Source organism: Canis lupus, chromosome 1 (assembly GCF_011100685.1).
Source record: "Canis lupus familiaris isolate Mischka breed German Shepherd chromosome 1, alternate assembly UU_Cfam_GSD_1.0, whole genome shotgun sequence".
NCBI lineage: Eukaryota > Metazoa > Chordata > Mammalia > Carnivora > Canidae > Canis > Canis lupus.
Window position 1 is genome coordinate 57,673,942 of NC_049222.1, and position 19,732 is coordinate 57,693,673.

Genomic DNA, 19,732 nt, shown 5'->3' on the forward strand with positions numbered 1-19,732 from the left:
TGGTAGGGGAGGAGGAGACATTGCCTGGGGTATGCTTATAAAGAATTAGCAGGAACATTATCTATCAGTTGGTGTTTTGAGTGTTAGGCTGTAATACTCCATGTTGTGAAGGTAACCTTCTAACAAACAGTCTTCAACTTAAAAAATTTAAATTTTTGTGTAGAAAATATTTTAAAATTTCTCTTACTATAATTAATGAATAAGAATTTGCTTTCCAGTAGCACTGCAATTATTAGAATATTTGTTTACTTCCGTTAAGTCCACCTAAGGGTTTTAAACTTGGTCAGTAAAACCTAGGAAAGAGTTATTTTGTGCATCCTGTAAATTGACACAGGGACCAGGTTATTGTCTTTTTGTGTCTGTGTAATAACTTAATTCTTATTTAATTTTTAGAACCTAACCCACCAATAGATCAGGTTATACAGAAACCGGGAGTTGTACAGAGATTTGTGAAATTTCTTGAAAGAAATGAAAATTGTACTTTACAGGTGAGTTCTAAAGTTTTCTTTCTTAATGTCCTTTGAGAAATAACATACAATGAAAGTTTCTAGTGAACCTCTGCAATGCTAAATATATTGTAAGCATTCAGGAAATACTTGGTAATTAAAGGAAGAGGTAGTGCCTGCCACCTGTCTTGCCTTGGTCATGTTATGATTGCTGGTTTCTTCTTGGGACTGTTATTTTATTTAAAATATTTGGGAAAACTATATAAAATGATTCCTAATGGTAATAAAAATTTTGTACATGTCAACCTTTAATAACTTTTTCATTTTAGAAAACCTCAAATTAAAATGTTAATGAATAATTTTTTTTTTTTTTGGCTCTTAGTTATTTAGGGTTGTAACTTTTTAGTATAAACACTTTTACCTCTTAAAATATTTTTATTTGATTAATTCTTTTTTTTTTTTTTGAAAAAAATGAAATGAATATAATCAACTAAAAACATGACCAAAGTTAGGTTTCTCTAAATGAGCATTGCTTCTCAGTTATATTGTAGTGACAGTTGTAAGATATCTTCCAGGTAATTGGCTGCTAATAGTAAATTACTGAAGTTTGCAAGTGTTTTACTGTTTTTTTAAGAAAGATTGCTTTTCCTGACTTCATTGCTATATATATTCTTATGTAGGAGTACAGTGTGGAATCTAATCTATCAGGAATTGCACAAGACCTGAACCTAGTTTATCTGTGCTATTGTCAGTAGTAGAAGATTGTTACTGGTATTTATTTGAGTAAGAGTTGTTGAAATTGCAACTTAAAATAGTGTTCCACTTATCTGAGTAACTTAGAAAAGCTCTTCACATTTTAGATAATAAGCAAAGGAATGTGTTGCACATGTGAACGTTACCTATCATGACTTTTATGCTGAAAAATTTTGAGAGTGTTTACAATAAGGATGCCTGAGGAAAAAGCCACTTGGTATTATATATAGTCATACTGTGCATTAGTTTTCAAAGTCTTTGGGTGTTAGCGCTGTAAGGACTAAAGGTCATGACTTCTAGTCCATTTGTTTTATGTCTAAGCCCCAACTCCATACTAAAACCCAAGTCTCCCGATACATAGCTTATTTTTTTTTAAAGATTTTATTTATTTATTCATGACAGAGAGAGAGGGGCAGAGACACAGGCAGAGGGAGAAGCAGGCTCCACACAAAGAGCCCAATGTGGGACTTGATCCCGGGACTCTGTGATCATGCCCTGAGCCGAAGGCAGATGCTCAACCACTGAGCCACCCAAGAGTTGCAGGATTTATATAGCTTATTATTTGGCATTTTAATTCTAAATGAATGAAAGAGGAAATGAGTAAATATGTATAAATAAAACTGAGTGCGTGCTAGTTTTAGCCGTATATTGTAAGTCTTTGTATTACAAAATTAAAATATTGTCCCTCTCTGCAGAAATTCTTCACTCTTTTTTGGGGAAGACAAACATGTAAACAGATTTTTGATGCCGTAGTATACTTAGTGCTATATCAGAACTATAAACAAAGTGTTTTAGGAGCACAGAACATAATTACTCATCTGTGTAAGGGAAGTTAAAGAAGACTTCACAAAGGTAGTATTGTGTGGCTAGTCTCAAGGATGAACGAGAGTTGGCAACCCAAAAAGAAGAAAGTTATTACCAGGTTGTGGGAACAGCTCCAAAAAGCGTAGAGTATTCAAGAAGAACATTGGGGAGTTTGGCATGTATTAATCATTGCAGTTAAGACTTAACAAAATTCAGCAATATGGGCTTGGGATAGCTGTAGCTTTGTTCTATTACCCAAGATCATATGAAATATGCTAATTCTGATTATTGGTCTGTTGAAAAGGTTTTCCAGTGGAGGGCTACAAGCCATGTTGGCCTACAAACAAGTTTTGTTTGTCCTGCATGTGTTTTAAAAATGTATTCACATTTAGATATTAGCCTTTAAAACGTTGGGAATTTCATATGAAAATCTAGATTTTTGGCTTCTTTTGACAAATCAGAAGAGATGGCATTCCTGCCACTTAGTAAAGATCTAGTGGACCTGAATAGGACCTGGGCCCACCCTATTTTTTTTTTAATAAAGTTATTTTTTTCAATAAAGTTATTTTTTTCCCCTTCTTTTTAGAAATACCATAATTATGCTCTCCAGTTTGCTATAATTCCCTGCTTAGTCATATCACTCCTTTTATTGTTCTTTTATTGTTAATTATCTATTTTGTCAACTTGTGAATTCAGCAGTCTTTAATGCTTTCTCCTGGGTATACCTAGTAGAATATTAGGGGGTAACTTTTTAATTGTTCTTTGTTTGTTTAGAATTGGTTAGGAGTATGGATTAGGACTAGGATTATATTTTTCCAATATAAATTCCTCCCTTAGAAATTTAGACTTACACATGATAGTAACTATTTTCATACCTTTTAATAATACTTTTGGATGAGTTTTCATTCTATTAATCATAGTGATAGGTACCTTTCATGTGAAAAGTTGTCTATGCCAAATATTTTTAAAGTTATAGTCACTCCTTAGTTTGTTAATTTGTAGATCATTTTCAGTAATTCACTAGTTAATTGTGTATTGGGAACCATGGATTGAATTTTCTGTTTTGTTACAAATCTATCTCATTTAAGTATATCAGAATTTATTTTTTATTTTTTTTAGTATATCAGAATTTAAGTAGGATTGATATGAGTGACTTCTCAGAGGTTCTGTTGCTCATAGGAGTACTATGAGCCCTGCTTGTGGATCTGCTCATAGTGAACTCTGACTTTGAACAAGTCAGCTAAGTCTCTGGAATTCTAAGTTTCTTAATTTCTTAAAATGGGGAGGTTGGAACTAGATGATCCATCCCTAAGGAAACAAAAGTACCTTTTAGGATTCTAAGTTCCATAAAAATACTTTTGCTTTATTAAGTAGTGTCTCATTGATTTTTGAACTGCTTGCTTTAGGACACCTGGCTCTCTGAATAGTAACCATTAGGAGTTTTGTGAATTATAATTTCACATGTGTTCATGTATTCACGATTTTGAAATCTTTCATTATGTTCTTCTCAGTTTTTGTTTTTCCAAATTGAATCCTTTTTTAAAACTAAGGGTTTTATTTATGAAATCTGATTAATCTTCTATAATCATAAATCATACAGGCTTGTCCAGCTAACTCTTTACTCCCTCTCTTCTTCCTTTCTTTCTGACATTTCTTTGGTGCTTTCATTTATTTCCTTAGTTTGAAGCTGCATGGGCATTAACTAATATAGCATCTGGAACTTTTCTGCATACCAAGGTAGTGATTGAAACTGGGGCTGTTCCAATATTTATTAAACTTCTTAATTCAGAGCATGAAGATGTGCAAGAGCAGGTATGTTTTTATATTTACTAGATTTTAATGTCCTCTAGAGAGTTGCAGGTGCCTTGCATTTGTTAAAATGTAGTAATTTTTGTTCAGTGTCAATTTAGAAAGAAGGCAGAATGAACTGTCTCAGGCATAATCCTGGGTTCTCTCTAAGTGTGATCTCAGGTATCAGAAATTACTATTCCTGAGTATAAAACAGCATACTGGAACTCAGAATTAGTAATTTACCCAGTCACAGTAAATTGCTGAACCAAGTTTTAAACCTGAGCTAGTCTGACTCTGTATTTTTTGCATGTACATAGAATTATTTTGTTGTGTCTTTTTAAAATACCACATTATTTTTAATGGAACTATTTTTAAATAAACATTTATAAGTAAATTCTCAGAGTCGTAAAGAGGGAAAATTTAATCACATATACTTTGTACCAATGAAATAAAATAAAATGTTTTGAAATTTCTGTTTTTGAACTATTTTTATTGCAAATCGATCTGTTGGTCCACCATTCCATTCATCTGTTTAGTTTTTTATATATATGGTTTTTTATCCCCACTTAATTGATATTGGGAGCCTTTTCTAATGACATGAACTATTCTTCCAAGAAAATTTTACTCATTACACATTATCTAGTCAGGTATGTACCATAATTTGTTACCTTTTATTATATATTAAAATTATTTTCAACTAATTAATATTAATATTATAATGAATATCATTATATTTCAGTTTGTATGTGTGTCTTGATTATTTCATTAGGCAAAATGATTTAACCCTGGCAAATGAAAAATTTTTTAAATTCTTAATATTTCAAAGTTGACCTTTGAAGAAGTTACATATACTGATTTCCCCACCAACAGAATATTAGACTTCAGGGTGAAAAATCTCTTTACTTCAAAAATTTTTTCTTAAGGTGGTTCTATGGCTTAGTTGGTTAAAGTGCCTTGGTTAAAGTGCCTTTAACAAAAATAAAAATTTTTGTTAAAAAATAGAAAATAAATTTAGGTCTAGAGTAAATGTTAAAAATATTTTTGACCCATGTTTTAGGTATTAAAATTTTCCCAATTGAAAAAGTAACTTATGTCTACTTTTGAACTGACTTTAAAAATTTGAAGTGAGAATGTAATGAAATGATAAGTTGCATTTGCATAATTCATTTAATTGAAATTTAATAAGTGAATAATTTGATCTTCTACTTCTAATTATTTAAAAAATTAGAATGAACCTGGACTAATTCTAAACTTATTTTCAAAGATCAATCCAAGCCAATTCTTGTAGTATCTTTACTTCACTTTTCTATATTTTGTCTCTCCTTCCCTTTTACAAATTTGTCCTTACCCAGTGAGTGGATTCCTTGGCATAGGTATAGGTAATTGCAAATTTCACTAAATTGATATATTTTGTCTCCATGTAGATTCAGCATAGACAGACTTTCCCTTCGTTGAACAGAATAATGATAATTTCACTAGTGTAATTAAAAAATGTTAATGCCCTGTTCTTCTTCGGTTGATTAAAAATATTGTTAATAAATGGTACTTTTAAACGTTCTTTACTGTCCTATTAGCATGTTTTCATTTTTTTTTTAACAATTTGTAAACTATTTGTTCATTCTGTAGAGAGAGTATCTCATTTAAGATATTGTAACAGAATATTTTTTTCTCATTTTCCTAAGGCTGTTTGGGCACTTGGTAATATTGCTGGTGACAATGCAGAATGTAGAGATTTTGTTTTGAATTGTGAAATACTTCCACCTCTTTTAGAGTAAGTACCTCTATCACAAATTAATACTAGTTTCAGAATAGAAAACTATATTCTACATTATATTCTACATACATAATTATGTTCTTCAGTGATGCTTTTCAATTTGGTATATGGTTAGCTGTATTTGCAAGAGCAATAGCTTAAACGTAGGTAAAACAAACAAAAAATTCCAAATTTATCATTTCTTTTATATCCTCTTTTTTTTTTCTTTTATATCCTCTTAAGCTGTACTTAAGTTATACTTAACAGTGTTTTATTTATTTTTTATTTTTTTGATTTTATTTATTTATTTGAGAGAGAGAGAGGAGAGTGAGAGAGCACAAGCAGGAGGAGCGGCAGAGGGAGAGGGAGAAGCAGGCACTGAGCAGGGAGCCTGACACAGGGCTCAGTCCCAGGTTTCTGGAGCCAGAAGCAGATACTTACTTGACCGAGCCACTCAGGTGCCACTAACAGTGTTTATTGTGTATTGATGCTTACTGTGTTGAAATAATAATTATACAAAATAAGAGTATGTAGTAATTTTTCGTACAATAAAAATTTAAATTTTGCTAAAGAAGGGCATCTTTAGTACATGAACAGATGATGTATTTAGGATATCAGGTTTTTATATTTGATGTTGAAATGTTCAGAGATCAAAGATCATAAGAGATTTTTCTTTCAAAATTAGAATTTACTTAAATGATTTATCTACTGGTTTCTTTTTCAAATACATTATACACTTTTTAGAAAAGCAATTACCCTATAATGTAAGGATCTTTACAGAAATTACATAAAAAAATTTTTTTAAAAGATTTTATTTATTCATCAGAGACACAGAGACACAGGCAGAGGGAGATGTAGGCTCCATGTAGGGAGCCCAATATGGGTGGGACTCGATCCCAGGACTCCAGGATCAAGCCCTGGACTGAAGGTAGGCACTAAATTGCTGAGCCACCCAGGTGTCCCACATAAAATTATTTGAGGGGTAGATTCCTTTATTAATCTTGGTTATTATTATTTACTAAGTGGACTTTTTTTTTGTTTTGTTTTGTTTTTTTTGTTTTGGTTTGATGCCACCTGCAGGTGGTGAAAAAGGAAAAACTGAGGAGATGGTTGAAAGGAAAAATTTTATCATTTCTGTGTTATTAGCCATATTTTCCAAGCTGAAGAATTGAATAGGAAGAATAAATTTTTAGTTACTAGTTTGCAAAAGATATGTTATTCCTTTAGAGAGAGTAAATTTCCATAGACCGAGTGATTTCACAGTATTTCACTCAACATTGAATACTTACCTATGTGCAGGCTACTGAACCACTTGCTACGATGTCATTATGTCATTAACTTTGGACTTATTCAAAATTAATCCAAAGTTTTGGGAATTTAACTGAGCTATGAAAGAAAATAGTGATTTAGAGTTCAATATCAGTTATTTTGAAATTCATACTATCAAAAGTATCTCTTAAATTTTCAATTTGAGATTTTTTTGGCCTGATAATATGGTTCATAGATTAAGCACTTTATTTCTTTTTACTTTTGCTCTCTGTCTTGTTTTCTTATTTGTTAATATCTCAAGTTGGCAATGGTTTATGAAATAGTAAGTAAGCATTTCTTAGTTTTAATTCCTTTAAATGTTCTAAGGAGCTTCTAATCATGACCAAAGAAACCAAACTAAAAAATAAAGCTCTAATGGAGAAAAAGTACCCAGGTATGTAGTGCTGGTTATAAACATAATAAATTTCAGAACAGGAGTAGGCTTAAAAAATTAGAAAGTTTCAAGTTCATTAAAAAATTGAGAAAAGTAGTGAAAGAGTAATTATGTCACCTCAGCTACTAGATGCTCCCACTTTAGTTGGGCAAAAGGAAGGAAGTGATTGGCTTTTATTAAGATTATGGATTATCTGTTCATATTGAAATTCACATTTTAGTTAATGTTTAAGTAAATGTAAAACTTCTATTAATGTACGGTTTTATCAATTCTGTTTGAGTTTTGTTTTATTCTACTTCATTTGTTTAACAGTAAGCGTAACTTTGCAGTAACCATAAACCTTTCAGCAAATGTAAATCTTTTATTACTGTAGATTTCATATACTGACACATTTGTTGTTTTAACTTTAATTTGTATAATAATTCCATTAATACAGATAAAGAAAAACATATATAACAGAGTTTAGCCAACTACAGGCCTCAGGCCAAATCTGGCCTGCTTCCTGTTTTGTAAATTAAGTTTTATTGGAGCACAATCATTCCATTTGCTCACTTTATATCTACAATTGCTTTTGTGCTGCATCAGCAGAGTTGAATGGTTGCCACAGAGAAAGGCCTGGAAAGTCTAAAATATTTACTGAAAAAGTTTCTCAGCTCCTGATTTAAAAAGTCAGTGTAATTTTTTTTATTTCTAAATGAGTAATGGTTTTAGAAGACAATTAGGGAAACCTGTACAACAGATTATTTTTTTAATATATAGTAATATATACATAACATAAAATTTATCATTTTAACTATTTTAAAATGTACAGTTGTGGCATTAAAGAGTGTTTTGTACCTATCACCACTATCTAGTTCCAGAACTTTTAGCACCCCAAGGAGAAACCCTATATCCGGTAAGCTGTCATATTCTGTTTCCTCCTAGCCTCAGCTCTTGGAAACCACTAATATGCTATTTATGGATTTGCCTGTTTTGGCTATTTCATATAAATGGAATCATACATTGTGTCACCTTTTGTATCTGGCTTTTTTCACATAGCGTATTGTTTTCACAGTTCATATTACAGTATATCAGTAATTTTTTTATCAGTATTATTTTTATGGCTGTATAATATTCTATTGTATGGATGTACTACCACATTTGTTCACCCATTCATCAGTTGATGGTCATTTTTTTTTTTTCGACTTTTGGATTAAATAGTATTCTAAATACTCTTATACAAGATTTTGTTAGAATGGTAGTTTTCAATTCTTTTTAGGTATACCTATGGATAGAATTGCTGGGTCATACGGTAACTCTAACTTCTTGGGAACCACCAAACTATTTTCCATAGCAGCAAGGTTATCTTCATTCTCAGGGTTATCTTCACTCTTGATAGTGTCCATTGAGTCACAAAAGTTTTTAATTTTAATGAAATCCAGTTTACATATTTTTTCGTTTTGTCGTTTATGTTTTTGGTGTATATAAGAAACCATTGCCAAATCAGAGGTCATGAATATTTGCTCTTATGTTTTCTTCTAAGAGTCTTATAGTGTTACCTTTTATATTTTCATCTTTTTAAAGATTTTATTTATTTGACAGAGAGAGAGAGAGAGAGCACAAGTGGGGGGAGCATCAGGGAGAGGGAGAGGGAAAAGCAGGCTCTCTGCTGAGCAGAGAGCTCAACATGGAGTTCGATCCCAGGACCCTGGGATCATGACCTGAGCTGAAGGCAGATGCTTAACCAATTGAACCACCCAGGCACCCCTGTGTTTTCATCTTTGATCCGTTTCAAGTTAACTTTTTTATATGATGTGGGGTGTAAGGGGACATTCACTTATCACAGCATAATTTGTTGAAGAGAATATTCTTTATTCATTGAATGGTGTATATTGTTTTGATTACCTTTGTGGTAAATTTTGAAATCAGAACATGTGAGTCCTTCAATTTTCAATTTTTGGTCAAGATTGTTTTAGCTTTTGGGGTGCCTGGGTGGCTCAGACAGCTAAGCGTCTGACTCTTAATTTCGACTCAGATCATGATCTCATGGGTTGTGGGATTGAGCCCCACATCGGGGTCTCTGCTCAGTGAGTCTGCTTGAGATTCTCTACCTCTCCATCTCCTCCTCCCCTGCTCACGCACACGCTCTCTCCCTCTCTCTAAAATAAATCTTAAAAAAAATAAAGTGATTATCTGTAGAGTGTATTATAGATGACTCATAGATTGTTGTTTGTTTTTGAGTTTTTACAAAATGTTATTCTGCCAGTCACTGCCTTTTAATTCAATAATTTGATCCGTTTACGTTCAGTATAATTACTGACAAGAAAGGACTTCTGCCATTTTATTGTTTTCTGTATATTTTATATCCTTTTTGTTTCTCAATTCCTTATTGCTACCTTTTGTGTTTAATTTTTGGGGGTAAGAGATTGTATTCCATTCTCATTTCCTTTTCTGTATATTTTTTAGCTATTCTATTAATGATTAATCCAGGGAGCACAGTTAATATCTTAAACTTACAGTACTTGTTGGAATTAATACCAATTTAGTTGTGATACTATGAAAAAACAGCTTCTGTACATCTCTGCCCCATCCCCTTTAAGTCATCATGAAAAATTACATTATCTCTTGTATGGCAATTAAAGTAGATTTATAATTATTGCTTTATGTGTTTGTCTTTTAAATCATATAGAAAAATTACAATTCAAACTTACCACCTTTTATACTTATCTATGTGATTATTTTTATTCTTTATTTTTTCTTCTGGTTTTGAGTTATGGTTTATTGTCCTTTCACTTCAGCCTAAAGGACTCCTTTCAGTTATTCTTGTAAAGCAGATCTACTGGTGATGAGTTTTCTTAGCTTTTGTTGTTCTGGGAATCTTACTTTCTCTTTGATTATTTTGAAGGCTAGTTTTGCAGGATACAGAATTCTTAGGTGACAGTTTTTTCTTTTAGCAGTTTATTTTTTATTTTTTAAAATTTTTAAAAGATTTTATTTATTCATGAGAGACACAGAGAGAGAGAGGCAGAGACATAGGCAGAGGGAGAAGCAGACTCCATGCAGGAAGCCTGATGTGGGACTCGATCCCAGGACTCTGGGATTACGCCCTGAGCCAAAGGCAGATGCTCAAACACTGAGCCACTCAGGTGTCCCTCTTTTAGCAGTTTAAATATATAATCTCACTGCCTTCTGTCTTCCATGGTTTTTGATGAAAATTTACCTGTTGAACTTCATGAAAGAGTTCCCAGTTAGACAAAGCAAAGGCATGCCCCTTGTATCAGTCCTTCAGACGGCACCTACACAGATCAAAACAGACAAACACTATTCCTTGGAAACAGGTCTCCTTAGCTCCCTTTTCGAATCAGGAACTCACAGTGGGAACTAGCTTTCTTCTTCAGACTGCTGCCAGACTGGGGAAGAGTTGGGCAAGGATATGTCAGACTGCCTGAAATCTCTCCTACCACATTGCAGCCCTTTCCTAGCTAAAAGTTTTCTTGGTTACTATCAACTTTTGGTTGTCTTCGAGAATACTAATAGACAATCTTTTTAAAACAAACATGCCTTCTCAATAGCTGATCTTCATTCAGTTTGACCCTGTATTCCTTGCTTCTTGAAATTGTATAATGTATTATTTTCATAGTTCTAAAAAAAAAGGTAATACTTTTTTTTAAAGTATATAGAAATAATTTTACTTAAGCACCAGACCAAATATTTTGCTTTTTTTTTTTTTTTTTTTTTTTTTTACTAAGATGATTTGACCTTAATTTATAATGGTTAGGCTACTCTTGGTAAGACTTTATGCATTCCCTTTTCTGGTCCTCTAAAATCCCAGTAAAAAGATTTAATCTTCAAAATTGTATTATTTATTACTTTATATTGTGACTCAAAATAATAAATCTATCAAAGTTTTAAAAAAATAAAGTATATAGAAGTAAGTCAATTTTCCATAACATCCTTTATTTTGAACATGTTTTATGTCTTGTAAGGACCTATTCAGATCATAGATTCAGAATTTTAAAAGTAAAGTGGTATATTTATTTTTATTTCCAGAAATATAATGATTTTTTAAATTTCTTTTTCCAATTTTACCACATTAGACTGACTACATTATAAAGTATACTGAGAATTTTCATAGTTTCTGATATAAAATAGCTAAAGAGGAAAAATGAATGTAAAGTGACAATTTTCTTTTTTCTTTCTTTTTTTTTTTTTTTTTTTTGGCAGGTTATTAACAAATTCAAACAGACTTACAACAACCAGAAATGCTGTATGGGCCCTCTCAAATTTATGTAGAGGCAAAAACCCTCCTCCAAACTTTAGTAAGGTATGAGTAAAATATACAAATTAAGGAATCTATCTACATAAACTTTTAAGTTTGTTTATAATATATGTGATTGCCTCTCAGCCACCATTTGTCACTTGATATTTATGTATGTTAGTGTTGACCTTACAAATCTTCTAGTTTTGTTCTCATGTATAGGAAATTGAAATCCCCCAAAAGGTTAAAGTAATTCATCCAGGTCCACTATTAGTTGTAAAATTGGAAAAGTAAAAGTCCACAGTGGCTTGTGTTTTCCCAATGTACTTTTTATCTGTTTAGAATATCTTTTTCCCCATCTGTTCATATTCTGCTACAAGAATAGATTATTAGCAAATCTCCATTTTTAGTTCTATTTTCTTACCAATAAGATATTGTTAAAAAGACAGAACGTAGATAAATTTCTGGGCTATTATTACACTTCTTTTGAATTCAGTATCCATGAGTGAAAGGGGAACATTGACTATAGCACTAAGAAGAGCTTAAAATCTGGTGAGGATTTAGTGTTAAAGTTTCTGGGGGCAAAAAATAATAAATTCCTAATTCAAAAATATGCATGAGTTGGTATGCCTTCTCATTTATACTTTTATCATTCCAATTTGAAATTTAAGATTTAGCCACATTTCATCTGAACCACCAACATAACTTTAAAATCTCATTGGTACCATCATTTATTGATCTTTTAGCACACTCCATAGCATGTTAGAGGTTCAATCATAGTTCATAAAATGTTTCCATTACTATCCATAACCATCCATAAAATTTTTCCAAATCATATTCCACATATATTGACAAGTATGTAATATGACTAAAGCTGGTTTAAGGCATTGTAAAGTATGCTACAAATAAAATGAGGAACAAAATTATTACTTTTTTTTTTAATTTTTATTTATTTATTTGAAAGAGAAAGGGCACACACTCAACATGGGGAAGGAGTGGAGGGAAAGAATCTCAAGCTGACTCCCACTGAGCACAGGGCCCAATGCAGGGCTTGATTTCATGACACGTGAGATTATGACCTGAGCCAAAATTGAGAGTTAGATGCCTAACCTGCTGAGCCACCCAGGGATCCCCAAAATTATTTGGTTTTATTTTTAAAAAATTTTTTGAAGAGATTTTATTTACTTATTCATGAGAGACACACAGAGAAAGGCAGAGACACAGGGAAGCAGGCTCCCTGCGGGGAGCCCAATATGGGACTCCATCTCAGGACTCTGGGATCACACCCTGAGCCAAAGGCAGATGCTTTATCTCTGAGCCACCCAGGTGCCCCCTAAATTATTATTCTAATTAGAAATTTGGTTTAATATGTATCTTAGAAAAGTTTTGTGTAAGCTATACCACAGTTCCTCAAGGAAACAAGTTATGAAATAATGTAGCAATGGCCTTAATTAGTTAAAAGGATTTTTTATAATTTTCACTTTATTGTAGAAGTATTTCTTTGAGTAGAAATACCATAAGGGATGAGTATTTGAACTGAGTATAATACAAGGAAAAGAATATATGGTACACAAGTACCTAGTAAGTGACCTTTTTAAAAAACAAATGCATTATACATAAAAACATCATTTGGCAATGATTATTATAGAATTGAAAAAAATGTTTGTATTTTGAGGAGATAATAAGGATCAATTCAACTGATGGTGATGAATCCTTCAGCTATTTGTAGGTTTAGATGTGCATATGTAGAATTGGCTTGCTAATTATATATTCATGGTTTGAACATAACAATCAGTAATTTTTAAAATTTACCTTTTAAAAAATGGTATGGGATAACTGTATTTTGATTGAGTTTTTTGCATTGTTTTTCATTTTAAGTTTTTCTGTAAAATACTTTCCTCTTAAGAGTTTGTAGTTTTTTTCCCCTTAGCTTTTGAAATAGTATGCATCTGTATGTGTATATGTTAAGATGATAATTATGCAGTAATGGTTGTAAACGTATAGCTAGTTTAAAATCCTATGTTTCATTTTTTTCCATTTTTCCTGCTTAGTAACAGTATTGGATTCTTTTTTTTAAGTACTGTTTACATTTTGCGATCTTTTTGTGTTCTAATTGTATTACATGGTTTTTAAGAGTTCTTCAGCCATAGACAAGCAGTAAAGATTTAAAAAAATTTTTGTAATAACAGGTATCTAATATAAAGAACTCATTTTTAAAAAGTTTTTCTCAGGGACACATGGGTGGCTCTGTGGTTGAGCGTCTGCCTTCGGCTCAGGGCCGGGTCCCAGAGTCCGGCGATCAAGTCCCACATCGGGCTCCCTGCATGGAACCTGCTTCTCCTTCTGCCTGTGTCTCTTCCCCTCTCTCTCTGTGTCTCTCATGAATAAATGAATAAAATCTTTAAAAAAAAAAAAAAAAAAAAAGTTTTCTCATAGAGATGCTTTTCCTGAAGAATTTGCTTATTTGAAAGATACTTTCAAAGTTTATGAATTTATAATTTATAAAACTGATAGTCTAAACCACATATTTGAGCTTTCTTTTTATTTTTTATTTTTAAAAAAATTTTAATTTTATTTATTTATTTATTTATGATAGCCACAGAGAGAGAGAGAGAGAGAGGCAGAGACACAGACAGAGGGAGAAGCAGGCTCCATGCACCGGGAGCCCGACGTGGGACTCGATCCCGGGTCCCCAGGATCGCGCCCTGGGCCAAAGGCAGGCGCTAAACCGCTGCGCCACCCAGGGATCCCTTGAGCTTTCTTTTTAAAATGATTGCCTGTATGAAACATCTCATGGAATATTAAGACTTTGAGAAGTTCTATGAATCTTGAGAAGCCATGTGGTTACCTGAATTACAGGCCAATTCACATTTATAATGGTGAATAGATATTATTTAATAGCTGGTAGAGACTGTTGCTTATTTTCTCTTCTGTCCTACCTATACTATACTCTATTTCCATCCTCACTCTCAATTAATGACTCAGCTTCTTCACTGAGAAAATTGAAGCACTCTGAAGCGAACTTCATAGGTTATTACTGTCACCATCTGTATCGCTATGCATTCCTATCATCGTTGGTTACTTTAACCATGGTTCTTTATAAACTTAATTCATCTGTTTGTACACTTTGTAGATTTCTGTCTTCATCGCTCCGGGTACATCACTTCTTTCCTTCTAATAATTTAAAGATACTGTTATTTCTCTCATGTTAAATCTTTTTTTAGTCCCTGAAAGCCCTATTAGTTTCCCTGTTTACTGCCACCCCATTTCTTTGCTTCTTTTTATAGCAGAATTCCTCATTTGTCTGTTCTCATTGTCTGTTCTCTCTCCTTTCATTCTCATTGCATCCTCCAATCAGAATTTTCCCTCAGTCACTGCACTGAATTTACTTTCACTAAGGTCCTGAGTGTCTTTACATTGTGACATTCAAGGGTTAATGTTTAGACCTTTTCTTAAATGACTTGCTACATACATCACAGTGGTGATTCCTCAGTCTTCATGTTACCTGATCTATTGCCTTCACATGATACACTTGGTCACTTCTTCCTCCTGTGTATTTTTTTTTTTTTTTTTTTTTTTTAAGATTTTGTTTAGTTACTCAAGAGAGACACAGAGAGAAGCAGAGACTTAGGCAGAGGGAGAAGCAGAATCCCTGTGGGGAGCCTGATGTGGGACTTGATCTCAGAAGCCCAGGATCATGACCTGAACCGAAGGCAGACGCTGTCAACCACTGTAATTTTTTTTTTTCACTTAGTTTTCAAGCCACTACTTTAAGTTTTCCTTCTACCTCAATGATTGCTCCTTTACAGTTTCATATAGTAGTTCCTCCTCTTTTACCTCCTAAAGTTGAGAGTACAAAGTGAATGGTTTTGGCTGTTCCTTATATTTATCTGCATCCGGTTCTTTATTGATATTACCCATTATGTGACTTTAAATGTCATCCACATGCCAGCAACTTCCAAATTTCAGTGTTTGACTCAGATCTTTTTTTCTAACTCCAAACTTAGCATTTTTATTTGGCTATCTAATAGACATCTCAAATTTAACATATTTAAAATACAATTCCTGTTCTTTTGCCCAGAACCTTCTGTGCTAAGTTTTTCAGACCCATTAATAAAATTTTCATCTTCTATTATTTAAATGAAGTACTTTAACATTTTTACCTGCTTTCTCTTTTATCTCATACTCTGCATTCATTCCATCAGTAAATTCTGTTGCCTCTCCTGAAGAACATTCAGGTAGGGGTTCTTGTAGCCAAATTTGATCCTTGCTTGAGGATCAAGATGATAAGGAAAGGAAATAGTTTTAACATTGAATAAAAAGAATCTGTGAGTCTATCCTAATACTAAAAATCGGGAAAGGAAAGCTCTTTTTTACAGAAGAATGCCAATTAATACATGTAGAAGGACTTTGTATTAGAAAAGTCAGCCACCATGCTAATAATTGATTTGGGCAGGGATCATCAGTGAGTTCTAAGACACTTAAGTGAAATATTGCTGGGGAACAGAATATTTATATGGTTGGAAAGTATTGTCCTACAGAGTATTAATTACAAAGTAGGGAGTACGCCTGGGTGGCTCAGCAGTTGAGCGTCTGCCTTTGGCTCAGGGCGTGATCCAGGTTTGGGGATTGAGTCCTGCATCAGGTTCCATGAGGAGCCTGCTTCCGTCTCTGACTATGTCTCTGCCTCTCTCTGTGTGTCTCTCATGAATAAGTAAATAAAATCTTTTAAAAAATAATAATTACAAAGGGCATAGGAGGGAGTTTTGTTTACTGTTGATAATTCTAGTGGACTCTTGTCACCTTAACCAAATGATTAAATTTAACATTGCTAAGAAGGGAAAACTGACATTATGTGCCTTCAGATGTGACATGACTAAAAATAACACATCATGACCTATGTAACACTCTTGCTAGAAATGTTTAACCTGAATCTAATAACGAGGAAACAGGAAGACCAATCAGAATTGAGGAATGGTTTGTGAAATAAATGTCCTAGACTCTAAGAATATCAGCAGTGTGAAAGCACACAAATAGGATGAGGAGCTATTCATGATTAAGACAGTAAAGGCAGACCTATTGGGATGGTTAAAATCTAAAGAACTAATAATACCAAGTGCTGACGAGATAATGGATAGCAACTGAAATTCTCACACATTGCTGATAGAATGTAAAATGGCATACATTTTAGTAAGAAGACAATTTCTTACTATGCTATTTAGCAATATGGTACTTACCAGGAAATAAGAAATAGTATGTCTACAAAAAGACCTGTATATAAATGTTTACAAGAGCTTTATTCATAATCATCAGAAATTGGAAAACAGCCCAAACGTGTATCAGCTGGTGTATGGATAAATAATTTCATTCATAAGGTGGAATACAACTCCACAATAAAAAGGAAGAAACTATTGGTGCATGCAACAACATGAGTGAATCTCACAAGCATTAAGCTAAATGAAAGAAGCCACACACAAATGCTGCATCTTGTATGATTTCATTAATATAATATTTTGGAAAAGACAAAACTATAGAAACAAAAAATCAGATCAGTGATTACCTGAAAGGGACAGAGAGGGTAGTTTTAGGGATGATAGAAATATTCTATATCTTGATTGGATGGTAGCTGTACAACTGAATGTTTTTGCCAAAACTCTCGATAGAACTGTACACCTAACTATTATTTTTACTTTATACTTCAAACTTGATTTTTTTTATGACACTTGTGAGCTATAACAGGTATATGCAACATTTAATTACTGATTAGATCATGGATTGAAATTAAGTTTTAGTTTAAAAGATTTAAATTTGCTTTAGACCTTAGATAATATTATTGTAGCAATGAAAAATTTTTCGATGTTTTGATTTTTCGATAACAGTTATGTTGTGATAGGAGAATGTAAAGAAATACCATTTTTCTTAGGAGATACATGCTAAAGGATTCGGGGGGGGGAAGTATGATAATATCTGCAGTTGGTTCCCAAATAGGCCAGTAAATGCCATTTTTCTTAGGAGATACATGCTAAAGGATTGAGGGGTGAAGTATGATAATATCTGCAGTGTGTTCCCAAATAGGCCAGTAAATATATTTTTAAAATATATTTTATGTGCATATATACACATACATATGTATGCATATTTCCCATTTTATCTCATTTTCCCATGTATTCAAGAATTGAGATTTAATAAAATTTGTAATTTTTACTGCTTCTACAAGGTAATTCTTAAATGAACTGGCATTCCCCCCTCTCCTGGCAAGTGTGTGGGTGTAAAGAATACAAAGTTCTGTGGTATATTTTGGTACTGCTGCCTTAATATATGCTGACTTTTACCCACCATTGCTTTTGTGGCTTTAAGTGCAAATGTCAACAAAAGACCAATTATGTGTTAGTATAATTATGAAAATGGCTTTTACATTAAAGATTGCTTCTCCCAAAGGTTTCAAGAATCCTGCAGGGGTCCATGGACCACACTTTGAGAACCATCGGCCTACAACTTAATGCTAAATATCTGCTTAATTACATAATTCTTTAATTGCTTGCTTAATTACAATCTTCTTTAATTGCTTGCTTTTAAGCAATTTTTCCATAAGCTCTACTCTGACTACCCTTCATAATAATGTAATCTCTCAATACCCCAGCCATTGACCCACCTCCACATTTTACTCCACATTTTTTTCAACATCTTTTAACATAATACATGGTTTTAAAAATTTATTACTTATTTAAATAAAATATCTTTCTTCCACTGAAATAAACTCCTTAGAGTTAGGAGTCTTTGTCTCTTTTTGTTTCCTTATGTATTCCAAACTTACAGTATAATTCATATTAATAGGGCTTAAGACTCATTGGGTAGATTTTCTGTGATTTTTTCTATGAGAGATTTTATCATTGACACTTAAAAAAATTATTTTCACAATCATTTTATATTCTCAAGAATTTGTTTTTTGCTCTTATCTTTATATGGAATTTTTCTGTATAGGTGTTAGCTTTTTTATGGACCCAGCAAATTATCTACCTGAGGTTTTATAATTTCTTTGAAATTTTTTCTAAAGTACTAGAACCTTTCAAAAGCTGTAACTATTCTTTATTTGTGGCATATCTAGATTTAGTATATAGCTCTTGTCTGAGAATAGACTAAGGGATACTTTAGGTTACTGATAAAACTTTGAGTATAGAATCAGTACTGATCATGGCAATAAAAAGAGCAATCATCTCTGTGCTAGTTACTGTTCTAAGATGCCTCATACATTGTTACTAATTTAAGAGTACTGGTTTTTTTTTTTTTTAAAGATTATTTATTTGCTCTCATGAGTAAGGGGGAGGATAGGGAGAGGGAGAGAGCAAGATTGGGCAAGCACAAGCAGAGGAAGGGGCCGAAGGAGAAGTAGAGTCCCTGCTGATCAGGGAGCCTAGTGCAGGGCTGGATCCCAGGACTCTGGGATCATGACTGAGCTATAGGCAGACACTTAACCTACTGAGCCACCCAGGTGCCCTTAACAGTGCTATTGTATCCCTGTTTTATAAATGAAGAAATGGGTTTTAGAGATATTAAGTAATTTACCCATGGTCCTACATCTAGTGAATCTAGGTCTGTCTGATTTGAGAAAGGAAGGATCATAGAATTTGTCTAATTATGGCTTTGTTTCATAGAATTGGAAACTGAGTCTCAGGTGAAGTGATAGGTTTATTTCACAACTGATTAGTTGTAATATTAATATGAAAGATTAAAGTCTCTTGCTATGTGTGTGGTTTTTCTTTTTTTTGTAACTGAAGATTCAGGGTTTTCAGTACATTAAAAAGTACAGCTTATTAGTGACTTCAGGTTTCTTATTGTATTTTCTCTACCTTTAGTCCTCAACTGACTATTAGATTTATTTCCAGTAGTGTACATGTAATAAGTAGGTTGAGGTTTATTTCAGTTGGATCATATTTCATGAGCATTGTATTAAACACTTAACTAAAACATTTTTACTTCTGTTAGTTTTGGTATGCCTTTTATGGGTGCATTATGTGTGTGATTTAAATATAGGGGATCTCAAATATGTAATTCAGTACTCTTAAAAACTTAAAATTACCACATATTTAATGTAAGATTAATTGGAGGGGCACCTGTGTGGCTGAGTCAGTTAAGCGTCCCGATTCCTGGTTTCCGCTCAGGTGGTGATCTCAGGGTCCTGAGATCAAGCCCTGCATTGTGCTCCCCACTCAGTGGGGAGTCTGCCTCCCCTCTCTTTCCCCCTCTGT

General features: G+C 33.0%; 1 protein-coding gene across 2 annotated transcripts in view; it reads left to right on the plus strand.

The window, feature by feature from the left end:
* Positions 1-19,732, plus strand: part of KPNA5 (karyopherin subunit alpha 5) — a 42,703-nt gene that overhangs the window by 8,630 nt on the left and 14,341 nt on the right. For both annotated transcript variants that reach the window (XM_038526635.1, XM_038526636.1), the window contains exons 5-8: positions 394-488; positions 3,684-3,815; positions 5,477-5,565; positions 11,453-11,552. In XM_038526635.1, coding sequence (XP_038382563.1) covers positions 394-488; positions 3,684-3,815; positions 5,477-5,565; positions 11,453-11,552 — 416 coding nt within the window. The remainder of the gene's footprint in view (positions 1-393; positions 489-3,683; positions 3,816-5,476; positions 5,566-11,452; positions 11,553-19,732) is intronic.